This window comes from Hevea brasiliensis, chromosome 1, assembly GCF_030052815.1.
Source record: "Hevea brasiliensis isolate MT/VB/25A 57/8 chromosome 1, ASM3005281v1, whole genome shotgun sequence".
Classification (NCBI taxonomy): Eukaryota; Viridiplantae; Streptophyta; class Magnoliopsida; order Malpighiales; family Euphorbiaceae; genus Hevea; species Hevea brasiliensis.
The window spans coordinates 116,599,933-116,617,229 of record NC_079493.1 but is presented as its reverse complement, the minus strand read 5'-3'; the positions used below and the strand labels follow the sequence as shown (position 1 = coordinate 116,617,229).

The 17,297-nt window shown below is 36.7% G+C and overlaps 1 protein-coding gene across 1 annotated transcript; it reads left to right on the top strand.

Annotated features, from left to right (window-relative positions):
• Positions 1 to 14,781: 14,781 nt before the first annotated feature.
• LOC131183494 (uncharacterized) lies at positions 14,782 to 15,475 on the top strand. The gene is made up of 2 exons (XM_058154239.1): positions 14,782 to 14,986; positions 15,072 to 15,475. Exons 1-2 carry the CDS (start codon positions 14,782 to 14,784, stop codon positions 15,473 to 15,475), a joined length of 609 nt encoding a protein of 202 aa, XP_058010222.1.
• Positions 15,476 to 17,297: the final 1,822 nt, after the last annotated feature.

The following is a 17,297-nucleotide window of genomic DNA, read 5'->3' as shown; positions in this document are numbered from 1 at the left end:
AAGTCAATTGCTAATGCCACGGCTGAGGTTCTATGGGTCACCTATTTGCTGCGTGAACTTGGTTGTCCACCTATGGGTTCTACGCATATGTGGTGTGATAACATAGGAGCAATTTATCTTAGCTCCAATCCAGTGTTTCATGCTCGAACTAAACATATTGAACTGGATTATCATTTTGTTCGTGAGCAAGTCAAGCTTGGCACAATACAAATCAAGTTTATTCGAAGTGGTGATCAGATTGCCGATATCATGACCAAACCATTGGCACGACATATGTTTCAGCAACATTTTGACAAGCTACGTCTTCGTTCCACTCTGGCTTAGCTTGAGGGGGGGTGTTAGATATATTCAAATGCTGCTGTATAATATCAGATATATTCAAATACCGATCTTGTACTTAGTCTCATACTTGTAATCAAACTCTGTACTTAGTCTTATACTTGTAATCAAACTCTGTAGTTAGTCTTATACTTGTAATCAAACTCTCTTGCTGTACACTATAAATATGTTAATTATTCATTAATAAAAAGTAACAGCAATTATTCTTCCCAATCTCATAATCTCACTCAGAGAATTAGGGGTGGTTAACTCTCACACTTCCAGGGATGACGAAACCTGAAAAGACGTTCCATATTACATAAAATGCTGAAGAAATTATGGATCCAATGTGGAGGTTTGGTGTCACGGCGACGGCCATCATTCCATAGCAGGTGAAGCACGATTATGTGAAGTACATGAGCAGAATCTGAAAGAACTTAGCAGCAGTCCATTCGAATCCGATCATTGCATATGTGATAAGAGCATTTACAACCGTTTGTGCGAAAATGTATGGAATCTCAACCAGGATCTGTTTCAAAAGATGAGGTTGGTATAAAGATTCGGAACATTCTCCATGGTAAAAATTTCTTAAAATATGTAATAACTTATTACCTGCGCATGTGCATAGGGCAAAGTGAATACATCCTGCAGCTCTTTCTCTATAGAAGAGTTCTTTCAAGCTGCATTGGCTGCATGATTGATGCATTTTGTATCCCATGGAAGAGGATCATTGCGTATATTAAACCAGCGAGAATTGAAAATGTCTTGTTCCTTGGACCTACAATGCATCGGAAATGGGAATAAGAAAAAAAAGGGTGGAAGCAAGCAGTATATTGTAATCGAAATGCTTTTTGACGCAAAAAAAAAATGTCACAAATGGTTCAATTGGATATATATTGTCTAACTCTCCCTTCATATGAATGGATGGAATATTAATAGGTAAAATGGAGATCCAAACTTGTGCCATTGTTGCTCATTAAAGTTAAATAATTTACCGACTAACTCATAAATATTGCTTGTGATAATTCTAAAAGAATAATTAACAAAGCCAATTTGTCGTTTGCATTAAATAAAAAAGTTTAATTAATATTACAATAAAAGTAACCTATTAGAATGAAATAATCTTAAATGGAACTACTAAAAGAATAATAATCTTGTTTTGAATCATTGATTCATATAACTCTTTGAAGATGGAAGTGACAAGCGAAGTAATGCGTAGAAGGGTAGTTCTTTGATGTATTCGTATATAGTGAAGATGACAATATTTTCAATGAAGAAGATAACACGGTTGATGAAGATACTATCATAAATGAAAACTCCATAAATGCAGGAACGAGGAAGTGAACCCATGGAGGATGGTCTTCATATTTTTATCAAGGCGATGATGAAGACGTTGAAGGTTTCGACATGAGTGAAACTACCATGGATGAAGGTATGCAAGGAAGGAATTTTGTCGAGTATGTTCAACGTAATTACGTGAGCGAGAGTCCACGACCAGGTATGTGGTTTCTAGGTGTGGACAACATGTTTGAGTTTTATCAAGAGCACGCGAGATTCCAAGGTTTTAGTGTTGTAAAAAATTATGTTCAAAGGGCCAAAAATATTATTGTATCGGTTGTGATAGGGAAAGAAAATTAAATACTAATAAGTCATAAAAGGATTTGTTCAATGAAGAGTTCTTAGAAAGAAGATGAAGATAAAAACAAATAAGGGTTAGTTCAATATGGACGATTCTTTTCTTAGTTTTGTTTGTATATCTACGTATTTAAACTCCCTTTGTGCCTAATAGTTGTCTTCAAAGCACTTGATTATTGTGTAACAAATAGCATACAAATAGGATAAAGTGCTGAATTTATCTGCGAGTTTTGGCATCAAGTATGGGATACAAGTCTTGTCCTCCAAGGTTTGATTGCTAGCAACCTTTACGATGAAATAGGGCCTACACTTAAGGAAGGACACAACTTTATAAAGAATTCTCGTGTTTCCAAGTTTATGTCCTTAACTGTTCTTCCTTTGTAGAATCAAGACATAAATTATAACCCGGTCTCTCTACTGTTCGACTTAAAATTTGGAAGGTCGAGAATCCTCCTGGTGACTTCAAAAGTATGTTTGGTCATATCTCAGAAGGATCATGGACTTTCTCAGATAAAGATCATGGATGGCAAGTGTCCGATTCCATTGCGAGAAAGTATGAAGGTAGTTAATTCTGTTTAAAGTTTAAATTATATTTCAAACAAGTTCGAAAGTATTAAGTTCGTATATGTTTCATAGTGTTGTCTGCTTTTCTCTATGATGCCCTCGCAAGTTGTTGGTGAGAAAATGGAACACGAGAACTTATGCGATTCATCAATGTATTACTTTCTCTTGGTATGGATTAGTCGCAATATCTGAGGCTTGTTTATATCTTATTAACCTCGTAAAGTATTTTTGTTTGCTTCTTCCTCATGCATGCTTCTTAGAAAGAAATTAACAATAAGCTAAATTTTATAAAATATTGTAGAGTAAAAATGGTGGTTTATCACTGGGAACCAGCGAGAGCAAGATTATGGTTGGAGGTAACTAATTCAAGATGGTGAACTAATCTTAAAGAATTGAATTGAAAATCTTTTAAATTATCATTCCTCCAAAAGTTTTCAATAATTTTAATTAATTACATTTGTCACACCTTATTCCTCTGTAAGGCATAGCATGATCCCGTAGTATATCTAATCACTTATCGACTCCATCTACCGATAACTCATTAAATATACTACAAGGGATTTTAAAAAAATTTTCTTTCTTTTTGAAAGTGGTGAGCATTTCTAGCAGGCATTAAAAATATTTAATTGAAGTTTAAAAGTTATGTAAAATTTTTATCCATTTTTATTTTTCCGCAAATTTTCAAAAAATTTCAACAAAGTGCCGACTGTAATTGAGAAAAACTAAAAATTTTACTTGTAGAAAACACTTCTAATATAACACTTAACCAATCTCAACCACCATTAAAACTCAAGTCAACATAATTTTCCCCAATCTCCACAATTTAAATCAATTTTCAACTCAATTATTTCAGAAATAATACTAAATAGTTTTCATTCACATTCAATTCAAGAAACATTAATTTACATTCATCAGTATAAATTACATAAGAAAATTCAAAATAATATTATTACAAAATCTGTACAACTGCTCATAACCGCTTTACAAATGTACATACAGTCAATTATATCAAAAAAAACATGTACAATCAGGGTATAAAATTATACCTAACAAAAGGTCCAAAGGTAGCTCTGAAATCCTCAGTAGCTTACTCTGCTGCTCTACTAGTCTCTCTATCTGCGACAGCAATAAACAGTTATCGCTGAGTACTATGACTTAGTGGTGCACAACATACTAAAAAAAATCTTATGCATAAATCAAATCACGTTTATTCAATTATGGTACTGAAAATGAAAACAAATACAAACACAATTTATAATTTTAGTCAAAACAGTCTCATTTCTAAAGTCCCAAAATAGATTTCATAAAAACACGCAGTTATATCATGCCATCAGTATAATGTTCATCTCAATAGGCGGAGGCTTATGAGGAATCTCAAGGCTAGCTAGTTCAAACTATGGGTACCCATTCAATTTCTTCCTCTACTTGCACACACCTCAACACTTCAGCCAGAGAGGGAATTCAAAATTCAAAACTAATTCCTCCCACTAGGCATGCTAGTGAGGCATTCAGATATATGGTCATGACACTGTGGTTTCAAAACTATCTTAACATTTTACTAACCATTTATTGACAATTCAAACAAATACAACTAAATTTCTAATAATTTAGGTCAAAAGTATAATATTCATTTCATTCACAAATTTGCAATAAAAATAAATCATAATTTATTCATTAAAACAAATTGTCAAGAGAATTTACAGAAAAATTTTATATTGTGCACAAATCTTGTGCGAGACGCCTCTAGGCCTTGACTCGATGTCTCGGGTTCTTTTCCTGTATTCTTTTCAACTGAAACACACAATTTTACAGTGTTGTAGTTTCATAAAGTATAATAAATTCACAATTACTTATGTCTAGCTCTAATATGCTTAATTTAACATTATTTGAATTTTGCATTTTGATGTTACTATTCATGATACTATTCAAGTTAAATTGTTAACTTTCTTATGCTTAATAGGTATGAGAATTTCAATTTCACCCACATACCACATTTTAGTTGCTTAATTTGTTGATCTTGATTGCCCCTTTAATTTTTAGGTCTCCTAGGCACAATTTCAAATTTTCGCTTTGATGTCATGTTTTACACTGTTCCATTAATCTTGTTGTTGTGGGAATTTGGCTAAGTGTTTTTCATAGAAGTTGTTCCTTATTGTCATAGCTTTAATCCCCTTTTTGAATCACTACATTCGGAGTTTTGTAGCCCAAGATATGGCTATTTGAACATGGCTAGCCGGATTGGTCTAACCTGCATTTTACAGGCACCTACTTTGTTACAGTAGTTTTGGACCACAAATTTTAAGTGGCAAAATGACTGGGTTATGGGCAGAATTTGAGTTGGTGTTCTTCATTAAAGTTGTAGTGCTATGTTATACCTTTCCAATGCCATAAAAATCAGGTCATTTGGACCTGTATAGCCCAAGTTATGGCCAAATGAACAAACACTGTTTATTTGGTCATTTTGGTACAATAGTAGTGCATTACTATGTTAATATCATTTTCTGGGCATTGTTCCTGAATGAAAAATGTGCCATTATTGTTTATTTTCATTCCCAATTGGCTTCACACCAATTGAGTTGGTAAATTTTTAGTTTTAGTCTCTGAAAGAGACCTAGGTCAAGCTGCTAGAATAGTGACCCTAACCAATCCGAATTGCACTTGGTTTCTACCAATTCAAACATACCACAAATGGTCCTAATTGACCATTTCTCACCTCAATTAAGATCATTTGCATCAATTAACCATTTCCTACAATTTTTCTCCTAATTTCAAGAGGTTAAGAACCCTAATTACACAATTATGCAATCTAATGCAATTAAAGTTTATAATCAACCTCTATACACTCAATTCAACTTAACTAATACCTCAATTCCATCAAAATCGTGAAATTTCAATACCCTTATAGGTTGGCCGAAAATCCCATTCAGTCCCACAATGATAATTTTCTTTTGATTTAAGTTCAATTCTAGGTTAACTTAACTAAGAACATGAAAATTTAATAAAAGATGTCAAGTTTAAGTACTAACCTTTGTTTGATCTCTACTTCTTCAATTTCTTCCTTTTTCTTCCTCAATCTTCTTCTCAAGTGAAGATAACAAGCTTTAATCAAAGAAATTTGGGGAATTTATGAGTAATTTAGGGGTTCAAGAGCTTGATTTCATGCTTTAATGGAATTTTTTTTTATGAGAAAACAAATGGGAGAGAGAGAGCTACAGAAATTTGGAGAAGAAGAAGAAAAAAATTTTGTCTTTTTAATTTTGTTTTTATCTCCATTTATGCCATAATTGACTTAGTCAAAAATTCGGGTAAAATAATTTTAATTTTGACATCATTCATGATGTCACCTAATGATGTAATAATCCATTTCTTTTTCCTTTTTCTTTTTCTTTAATTTTTTTTATAGTTCTTTAATTTAATTCTCGATTCTAAAATTTTTATTTCTCCGATTTTATTGGACAGTTAGGTCAGGAGTCACCTCTAGGGGTGAATTAACCAAATTACCCCTCGCCAATCTGATTCGGTTTGTAAGTAATTCAATATTTCTTTCAAATCCCTAACCTAATTATTTGACCCACTTATCAGTTCTTTTCTGTGGTTTTCTCTTTTCCACTAGGTTCGCAATAGTTCTAAGGACCGCGGCGTCACATTTTTTGGTTCAAAATTCGAGTTAAGACTGACCTTGCAGTCACTTCCCGGGAAGGTCACCCATCGCGGTGACTCCCGACTCATTTAATATTTTGTGTTCTGTTTTTCTTATTTATACTTAACTATCTGACAATCACTAATTATTTGCATTCAGGACTTATCTAGGTGTCTTAGATTGTCCGGACCGACACCGGTCACCGGAACAGTGAAATATACCAGGCTAGGCATATAGAGGTGTTACAACATTTCCCCTTTTTAGTTAGTGGCTCAATCCTGTGGACTTTCTTGAAGACCTTGTAATTGAGCATGAGTGAGATTTCTATAGCATGCAAAGTTTTTCTTTAGCATGTCTAGATTATGTGAGTTCCTAGATGACATAAAATAGTTGTCCAGGTATGTGGAGTGTACTTCATCATCAATCTAGGCCTTGGTTCTACTCAAGAAGTTATATCCTGAGCACAGGAAGAAAGAGATTGAAGCGTTCATCATAAATCTTTGTGCAATTCCTTGAACACATACAAAAGCCCGATGGTTCAGGTATGGTTAATTTACTAGTGATTCTTGTGTATAAACCCAAAATATCTGCAGAAATCAGTTATATATATAACAAGGATTACCTAAGGTGTGGAAATTGGGGAATATGCTTCCTTTATGGCACATGGTTTGGGCTTGGAGGGTTAGCTGCTGCTGGCAAGACTTACAAAAATTGTGCTGCTATTCGTTAAGGTGTTGATTTTCTTCTTAAATCACAAAGAGATGATGGTGGTGTAGACCCTTATTTTGTGATGAGTATGTGCATTGAGGCCGTGGGAAACCCGATGATGAAAAATTATATGACTGTAAGATGTAATTGGAGGCATTGAGCTGAATTATTAATTTCGTGGCATGATCTTGAAAAAATAAAAATAATAATAAAGTTTTGAGAAAATTAATTTAATTAAATTTAAATAAAATTTTATTTTGTTTAAATTTAATATGGGTAGTTTTTTAAATGGATCTAATTAAGTTTAATTGGGCTCCATGGGCCTAAGAAAGCCTAGTTAGAAATTTTAAATGGGACCCATTTAATTATTTTCTAAAAATTAAAATAACAAAATATCTCTCTCCTTCTTGGCCCCACTCTCTTCCTCACTCCCTATTGGTGCTTTCCATTTTTTCCTGTCTTCCTATTGGTTGAAACACCTCACCCATATCCCAGTCTTATTCGAACTCTGCAATCGTAGTTGTTTAAGTCATCTAAACTTTATCATTCTAAGACTCCAAACCCTATCACACCTCTCTTCCAAAACCCTATAAATACCCTACTAGAGAAGGGAAGAAGAGGAGGATGGGAGGAAAGAGGAAGAGAAAATTTAGAGCTATAGGAAATTTAGAGATATTCAAGACTCGAGTTCTTCCTTTTTTTTTCTTTTCTTCAAGAAGATTTTCATACAAGATTTCTAAAAGGTCAGTTTTTATTGTTTTCTTTTCAAGATCTATGCCACACAATATTTTAATTCTATGCACTTTGTCTTCAATTTATTTTATATGTTCATATTGATCATGTAATCATGTTTAATTTGAGGGGATACACAACTCTGCACATGTTTAGTTTCTGTCTCTCATATTTTTATTATTTTTCTTTATTTTCTGAATCTGTAAAAAATTTGTAAAAATTATATTTATATTCTATACGAAATTCCATTAATTTTAGGCTCAAGAATCACTAAAAAAACTTTAATATTTTGTAAGTTATGGCTGTTTGAAGTTAGGGTTCCTGTAAAATCTGATTTGCAGGATATCCGACTTGTGGAGCCCATATCTCCCTTGTTCCTTAATATTTTTGTGCAAATCTAGTGTCTAAAATTAACTTTAGAATCTTATGAATCTTTTCCAATTGGTTTTGCATTCATATCTTTTGTGGTTAATGAGTTATGAATTTTACAAAAAAGTAGTACGATTCTGTTACTTAAAAGAGTTACGATTTATGTAGATCATTCGGCTAGGGTTTTGTTTGATTTATAAATTTTATGTTATTGTATGATATGTAGGCTATCTTCCGTAATTTTTTTATGATTTTTGGGCATGTTTAACTATTTTTAAAAAATCGAATTTCTTGCTACTGTTAATCTGCCAGAATTTGAAAATTGTATATTTATGCATGTTCTTGTATTTTCTTAGGTTTTAATTGATATTTGATCTATTTTCTGTATTCTTTTAATTCAAGAAGTGTTATAAAGTGTTTGGATCATGTTAGAAGACTTAGACCATTAGGTAGTTGTAACTAATTAGGAATCTTAACCCTTTAGGAGACTAGAGTTAGAATCCAATGTAAATTGTTATTAATATTTTCTTTATTTCTTTTATTTTCTTTAGTTTCTTTATTTTTTTTATTATAAACAAAATTGGTAAGTAGCCCTAAGGTAAGTACCAAAGAGGGCATTTGCGTGGAGCTTATATGGAGCTAAACGGGAGTAAGCCAGGGATATCATTGCCATACTAGAAGAGAAGACCTTTTTTTAAGGGTAGCTTGCCCCAATGGCAACTGCATTTACCAACAGGTAAGTAGCTCTAAAACTTCTTGAATAACCATTGGCATGAAACTGTAGTAATAATAGAACTTTTATTTGGTAAATTAAAATTAACTTTGTTTTTAATTTAACTGACTTTTGCATGTAATTAATTTAAATAAATACTTTGTAAATTAAAATTAATCTTGTTTGTAAATTAAACTAACATTGGCATGTAAATAAATTTAATTTAATACTTGGTAATTGTAAAATAAATTTGCATGTTAGAAATCTTTATTAGGTTGTGATTGTTTGGGCCTTATGTGATATTAGAATAAATTACACATGTACATAATTAACTTAGTTCAATTATCCTTAGGGTAACTTGGTGAAAATTAATTAATTAGGTTAAATAGAAACGTAGGGTTATTTGCAATTGAATTTGTTTTTAAATTAAATTCTCAATAATAAATTAATTTTAGTCATCTGGTAAATATCATTTAAATAATTAGCAACCCCATAGATAGGAATTACTTGTGCATGAAAATTGTGTGTAAACAACAACCCTTTTTGTGAATTACTTGCGTGTGTAAGATTAGAATTGCATTTTTTAGGATAAAGTTTAATAAAAGAATAATAAACAAGACTTCTAGAAACATTAGTAGAGGACTGGCACTCGAATTAACGAGGTTAGACCAGGCGTAAGGGGTGCCTAACACCTTCCCCTTACGTACCCACTATCCCGAACCTAGACATGGGGCTATGGTAATGACGGTTGTGGAAACTCTGCAAGGAGTAAGTTGCCATCCATGACCCTCGGAAGAAACACTGAATATGTCCCGGTTATTACCCGGGTGGCGACTCCTGTCTATCTCTGCCTTCGTGGCATAAATCCTTAGTACCGTGGTAGTGTTATGGGAAGACGGTACTTACCAGTGGTTTGATTCTATTAGGATTGTATGAAGTGCATGTCTAGGAAATGCTGTCTAAGGAGGTGGTACTTAAGTGAGACCATTGTGACTCCACCATCTTTCCTGGGCATTACCTGGTGCATTTTGTATAATTCTAATGGATGATATTTCGCCTCACGCCCCACCCCCCACAGTTTGGCGACTCCACTGGGGACTAAATGGATAGTTACTCCAACATGTTTCTATTGGTCTAATATTATTCCTTTGTTAAACTTTTTGCATTGCACTACACTTTCACACGGATCACCCTTACCCTTTTAGCCTCGTTAGTACTAGCCAAGGAGACCATGGTTCTACTCGAGCTATGACGAATTGGTGAAAGCTAGCACCCCATGCCCGTACCTTCGAGTATATAAAAGAGCCACAGCTCCGACCGTTGTGCTTAATGGACAAGCTCTCGCATGGGTGACCCTTTTCCTACCCAATAAAGCCCATGAGCCATAGATTTCAACCCTAGGTACCCCGTAGATTTTTGTTGTGCTGGATTCGTATCCTTACTGTTCAAACCATAAGTTCTAGTGGTAGTTAAGATGAACCTAGGCCTATACATAAACCCAATGTGTGTATAGGCCCAAGTCCATTTTAAAACCCATGGTAAGCAAGAGGATGCTTACTTATGGTTAAACTTTAAGGATATAAATCCTTTGTTTGTGAGGGAAGGATCGTCCTGGACCACCCCCTGTTGGTGTGTCCAGTGTACCATAGCCTAGGATAGAATTTTTTCTTACCCTGTACGTGAGAGTTGAAGGTATAAGGGGGCGAAGATTCAGTTCTGGAGACATTCTTTTCGGTTTATCATTTAGTCTTTGGTCCGATTTTAGTTCGGTTTATACAGTTCGGTTTTGGTTCAGTTTTGGTCGTATTAGTACGGTTTAGTTTTGGCTTTGTAAAGGCAAAGGTAAAAATGAAAGTGCATATTCATGCATTCATGCATTGCATTTGTACATAGCATAAGATGTTAAAACCTTGTATTTTTTTTTTTTTTTTCTCTTGTAGTAAACATAGCTTTAGAACACATCAAGAAGACTTCTAATCAGGTCACTTGGGTTAGGGAGGGAAAGAGATTAGTAAGAGTTACACCTGCACAAGCTAAAATGGAAGACACTAAGGTCATGTCTAGACAGATGCTTGAAGAAGCTTTGAATGCCAAGATGGCTGAGCTTGAAGGAAAAATCATGGCCAACTTTGAGAAGAAGTTAGAGATGGGTGGGCCTAGTGATGTTCAGGTGAAAAGGCCTGAAGAAGAGACTAATAAAAAGAAAGCCTTTGATGATGTGTGGGATGAAGAAGATTATCTCCAAGACAAGGCCAAAAAGAAAGAAAAGGGGACAAGTGAGGAGATTAGAGTTGTTACTGAGATGATGGAAAAACTTGGGCCGGTGAAAAAGCAAGCTGAATTTACTGGAATGGGGCTGTTAGATGCAGATGACTTTGACATCCAGTTGGATGGAAATCTACCTGAAAAATTCAAGATGCCTGATTTGGCTAAATTCGATGGTACTGGTGATCCAAAAACCCACCTCAGGTCTTATCTTATAGTCATGAAAACAACTGGTTTGACTAAGAACCAAGTCACTCAGTTCTTTTCTATGTCACTAGAAGGGGTTGCATCTTCATGGTATCATGGGCTAGAAGCCACTGTGAGAAAAGATTGGGAAGAGCTAGTTAGGAGATTTGTGCAACAATACTCCTATAATACAGCTTTAGATGTTACCCTGAGAGACTTAGAGACCACTAGGCAAAAACCAAATGAAACCTTTTCAGAGTATCTATTGAGATGGAGGAAAAAGGCCATGAAGATGACCAATAGGCCTGCTGAAAAGGATCAAGTGCGATTGGTAGTGAAAAGTCTGCAGCCTAGTTATTATGAGAAACTTTGTTATTATCCCTTGGCTACCTTTGAACAGCTATATGATGCTGGGGTATTAGTGGAGGATGTATTGAACAATGAAAAGAAGAGTTATCAGCCCAAGAGGGGAGGATACCAGTCAGCTGGCAACATTACTGGGGAAAACAAAGTCATTGAGGTTCAAACCGTGTCCCGCACCCCTAGAAAGTTCTCTCAATTCAACCAACCTCTATCTAAAGTCTTCGAGCGACTCAAAGCTCGAGGTCTCCTCCAACCCTTGGCACCTAGACCACCACCAAACCCACTGCCACCCAATTACAATGCTAACCTATATTGCCAATTCCATCAAACTCATGGCCATGACACTGATAGATGTTTTCGGCTAAAACATGAAGTTCAGGACCTGATCGATGCTAAGAAAATAGCTGACCCAGAAAATCGACCCAACACACGCACCAACCCAATGCCCAACCATAATGTTCCACCTCCACCAGGACTTTACATGATTTCAACCACCTCAATTGATCCTGACCAAATTCTCAATCTTATCCAACCTATCCAAAAGCTTGATGAACCTCGATCTGTAATGGCAATTGATATTTGGGATAGTTCCAGTGATGAGGAAGGTTTGTTAGATGTTTGGGTTGACTCTGACGCAGAGGAAAATAGTAGAGTGAGCCACATGACCAAGAGTGGTAGATATTATCCTGATCCACCCATGGAGAAGGACAACGTGAGAGGGAAAGCCAAGGTGTTGGCTGAAGAGGACACAGATGAAGAGGATGATCAGTTCCTTAGGCAATTGAAGAGGACTCAGGCTAGTGTAACGGTCTGGGAATTGCTATTGGCATCAGAAAAACACAGAACCGCACTGACCAAGGCCCTGAGTGTACTCAAGGTCTCCACAGAGATAACTCCAGAAGAGATTGCCAAAGTTGTGCTTATAGAAGATGGGGGTCATATTACTTTCTCTGATCATGATCTCCCAGCTGAGGGGAGAAACCATAGTAGGGCTCTGTTCGTGACCGCCGAGGTTGGAGGGTGGAAAGTGCCTTGTGTGATGATAGATGATGGGTCAGCCATCAATGTATGCCCTCTGAAGATTTTGCCAAAGTTAGGAATTTCTATGTCTGAACTAACTGGTTCTGATCTAGTTATCAGGGCCTATGATGATTCAAAGAGAAACGTGATAGGGGTATTCAAGACTATGGTTAAGGTGGGGCCTATAGAGACTGAAGTTGAGTTCACTGTGCTAGACATCCCCATGACATTCTCCTTACTGTTGGGTAGAATCTGGTTCCATCCCTTAGGTGGAGTCCCCTCTACACTCCACCAAAAGATCAAGATCCCACACCAAGATGGTGTAATCACTGTCAATGCCGAAAGAGATGGGGAAGTAGCTATGTTGCAAGTGGATGGTTCGGTACCACTATTGTCTGGTTTCCAAGTTGCTGGGATCTATGGAGACTGGATGGACCCTAGGGTGGCCACTATGATGAAAGAGATGAAATTTTTCTGGCATGGGTTTGGGAAAAGGGCTAATGGCTTAGTGACTTTTCCAGAAATAAAGGCGATCACTAGATATGGGTGGGCTATCACCAATCAAGATGAAGAGGACTCAAGCCCACCAAGTTTATCAGGGAGGGCGCAATTGCATGGACTGATGACCAGGAGCTGCCGCATGTTGAGGAATTAGAACAAGAGGTCAATGCCATCAAGTTAAGGTCTACATGGAAGCCAAGCACTTGGACCTACACCCCTAAGTTTGAGTCATCTTTTGTAATGCTCACGATGGTAATCTTGATCTTGTTATTTCTGATGTACTTGATGACAATTTTGAGGCAAAAATAAATAATATGACTAGTCCTTTTGCTTACTTGTTTGATGTTCATCCTAATGGCTACACGCATGGCATTCATAATCATTTAGAATCTGTTTCTGTTAATGCATTAAAATCAATCTCTATTAATTTGGGTACACGATGATCCTAAAGATATTAAGTTAGCTGAAGATTTAACCCAAAAAGAAAGAGATAAATTTATAGCCTTATTAATAAAGTACCAAGAAGCATTTGCCTGGTCTTATAAAGATATGCCGGGAATTGATCGAGACATAGTGCAACACAAGATCCCCACAGACCCTAACATGAGGCCAGTAAAACAAAAGAAGCGTCGCCTTAGGCCGGAATGGGAAGAAAAGATAGCTCAAGAGGTGAAAAAGCTCATTGAAGATAGTTTCATTGAAGGAATTGAGTATCCCGAGTGGTTAGCCAATATCATGCTAGTTCCTAAGAAGGATGGGCGAGTTTGGATGTGTGTAGACTATAGGTACCTGAACAGGGCTACTCTTAAGGATGATTTCCCATTACCTCACATCGATGTGCTTGTTGACAGTGCTACTTGCATGGCCATGTACTCCTTCATGGGTGGTTTTTTGAGATATAATTAGATCCTCATGGGTTTAATATATAAAACAAAGCTAGCTTTTATCACCGAATAGGGAACATATTGTTATAAGGTTATGCCTTTTAGGCTAAAAAATGCTGGTGCTACTTACTAGGGAATGGCGCCTGTGTTATTTCATGACATGATGCACAAATAAGTTGAAATATATGTGGATGACATGGTGGTAAAATCCCCAACTAAGGAGGGACATTTTGAGGCATTAGAGAAGTTCTTTCAGAGGGTCATCAAGTATAAATTGAGACTGAACCCTAGCAAGTGTGTGTTTGGGGTCACTTCAGGCAAGCTGTTAGGGCATATGATCAGTAGAAAAGGGATTGAGGTTGACCCAGATAAGGTGAAGGCAATCCAGGAGATGCAGGAAACGAGAACAAAAAGAGATTAGAGGTTTCTTAGGAAAATTACAGTACATCAGTAGGTTCATAGCTAGGCTCACAACTACCTGTGAACCAATTTTTAAGCTACTAAGAAAGAATCAGCCAGTGGTGTGGAATGAGCAATGTCAAGAGGCATTTGAAAAGATAAAGCAGTACCTGAGCAATCCACCAATTTTGTCACCACCCATCCCTAACATCCCTCTAATCCTCTACCTATCAGTGGAAAACATGGCCCTGGGGGCAATGTTGGCACAAGAAGTAGAGAATCTGGAGAGAGCCATCTATTACATCAGTAAGAAACTCCTTGCTTATGAGGAGAATTATTCACTAATAGAAAAAACACATGCAGGTGTAGTATGGGCAACTAAGAAGTTAAGGCACTACTTTGGACCCATCGAGTTATTGTAGTATCCGGATGGATCCTTTAAAGTACCTATTTGAAGTACCAACGCTAGTTGGAAAATTGGCCAAATGGTTGGTCCCTCATGCGAATTTGATATTGTGTATGAGACTCGAAAAACCATCAAAGGACGTGTAGTGGCCGAATTTCTTTCTGAAAATCCAGTTAATGAAGAGGAAGAAGTCGAAACAGCCTTCCCGGATGAGAGTCTCAAGCTAGTAGAGGTCCAGCCATGGAAAATGTACTTTGATGGGGCTATGAATAAGAGCGGAGCCAGTATAGGGTAGTTTTGGAAGCAAGAATGGAGAACAATTGTTAATGTCAAAAAGGCTATGTTTTCCAACCACTAATAATATTGCAGAATATGAGGCTTGCATTTGTGGCCTAGAGGCATTAATAGCTGTTGGGGCTAAAAAAGTTGAGGTGTTTGGAGATTCAATGCTAGTAGTTTCCCATATTAAAGGTGAATGGGAATTGAAAGAAGAAAAGTTGAGGCCATACAGGTATGCTAAGAAACTATTATTTAGCTGTGAGGAAGTGACAATGAAGCACATGCCTAGAGCTCAGAACCAGATGGCTGATGCTCTAGCCACGTTGGCATCCTTATGGGAGAAGGGTAATCAGAAGTTGACCCAGCCAGTTATCCTGATGAGGAGTAGAATCCCATGCTATGAAGGGTTAATAATAGCACATTTAGATCTAGAAGATGAGATGAAATGGTATGAGGACATAAGAAGATATTTAGAGGTAAGAGAATACCAATGATCAATAGTAGGGATAGAGCTACAATTCGTAGATTAGCCACTCGATTCACTTTGGTGAGGGCAACTCTACAAAAGGTTCTTGAAGGACTATTGCTCTTGTGTGTGACAAAAAGCGATCTGAGCGGATAATGGAGGAAGTACATGCGAGTGTGTGGTCCTCACATGAGCGGAAGGGTATTAGCGGGCAAAATTTTAAGATTGGGCTATTCTTGGTCTACCATGGATCTTGTTGCGCTAAATTTGTGAAAAGATGTCATGAGTGCCAAATCCATGGGAATTTGAATCACCTACCGTCCGATGAACTCTACAAGATGACTTCACCGTGGCCATTCTCAATATGGGGCATAGACATTATTGGGAAGATTTCTCCCACGGCTTCTAATGGCCATAGATTTATCATTGTGGCAATTGACTATTTCACCAAGTGGGTTGAAGTGAATCTTATAAAGTAGTAGGGGCCAGCAGATAAGTAAGTTTGTTCGAAAGAACTTGATTTGCAGGTTTGGGGTACCCCATGAGATAGTATCAGATAACGGCAGCCAGTTCAAAGGTGATTTCTTAGAATTAATTACCGAATTCAAGATTAAGCATCACAAGTCCTCCCCATACAGGCCGCAGACTAATGGAGCAGTAGAAGCAGCAAATAAGAATGTGAAAACCATTCTGAGAAAAATGGTTGAAACCTATAAGGATTGGCCTGAGAAACTCCCTTATGCTCTTTGGGGTTATCGCACTACTACAAGAACATCCACAGGGGCAACTCCATTCTCTTTAGTGTATGGGACTGAAGCAGTGCTACCCATTGAGCTAGAGGTCAAATCCTTGAGAGTGATATTAGAAGCTAAGATTCCAGAAAATGAGTGGGCCCAGAAAAGATATGAAGAACTAGCTTTGATTGATGAGAAGAGGATGCGAGCCTTGTATCATATGCAGGCTTATCAAAGGAAGATAGCAAGAGCCTTTAATAAGAAGGTGAAGCCAAGAAAGATCAAAGAGGAGACATGGTCTTGAAACAAGCTCGGCCCATCCCTTTTGATCCAAGAGGAAAGTTTAAGCCAAGCGGGATGGTCCATACATAGTCAAAAGATCTTGTCGGGAGGTCTTTGTAAGAATATCGGACACGGATGGGAATGAATTTCAAGAACCGATCAACTTAGACAAGCTCAAGCGGTACTTTGTGTGAGATAGGCCCGCTAGGTCAGAAACTTACAAAAAAGGCAGTCTAGGCAAAAGTAAGGGTCAAAGAAAAAAAGAAAAGAAAAAAATGCTAGATTGAAGACTGCAAAAAGTCGGTCTAGGCAAAAGGAGAGATGAGAGAAGATTTGGATGGAAAACCTAAAAGGCCATTCGACAGGTTATAAAGCTTATTTCTAACTTTGAAAGGTTAGAAATTTAGCAAAACTAAATGTAAGAGGGAGTAATGGTGTACCTGAATAAATAAAGAAATTTTTATTGCATTGACTAGGAATGGGTTTTATTTAATTATGATCGTGAATGTTTGTGTCTTGAGGGATACATCAAATGATTAAGTAATTGAAGCTGCGTTGTTTTGATTTAATCTATGTCTTATTATCATGACAAGATAGGTGCTTGATATGAATGTCCTGGTAATTGTCTAATTTCAAAAAAAAAAAAAAAAAAAAAAAAAAAAGGGAGCTTGCTAGGTGGAAAACCCGGAAGGGCCACTTAGGCAAAAGTTAGAGCAAGCCCGCTGAGATGAAAATCCGAAAGGACATTTCAGGCAAAAGTTAGGGCACAAAGAATGGAGTTCATGGAAGAGAAATGAGTCAAGGCAGAAACCATGGGGGGAGAGAAGAAAAAGA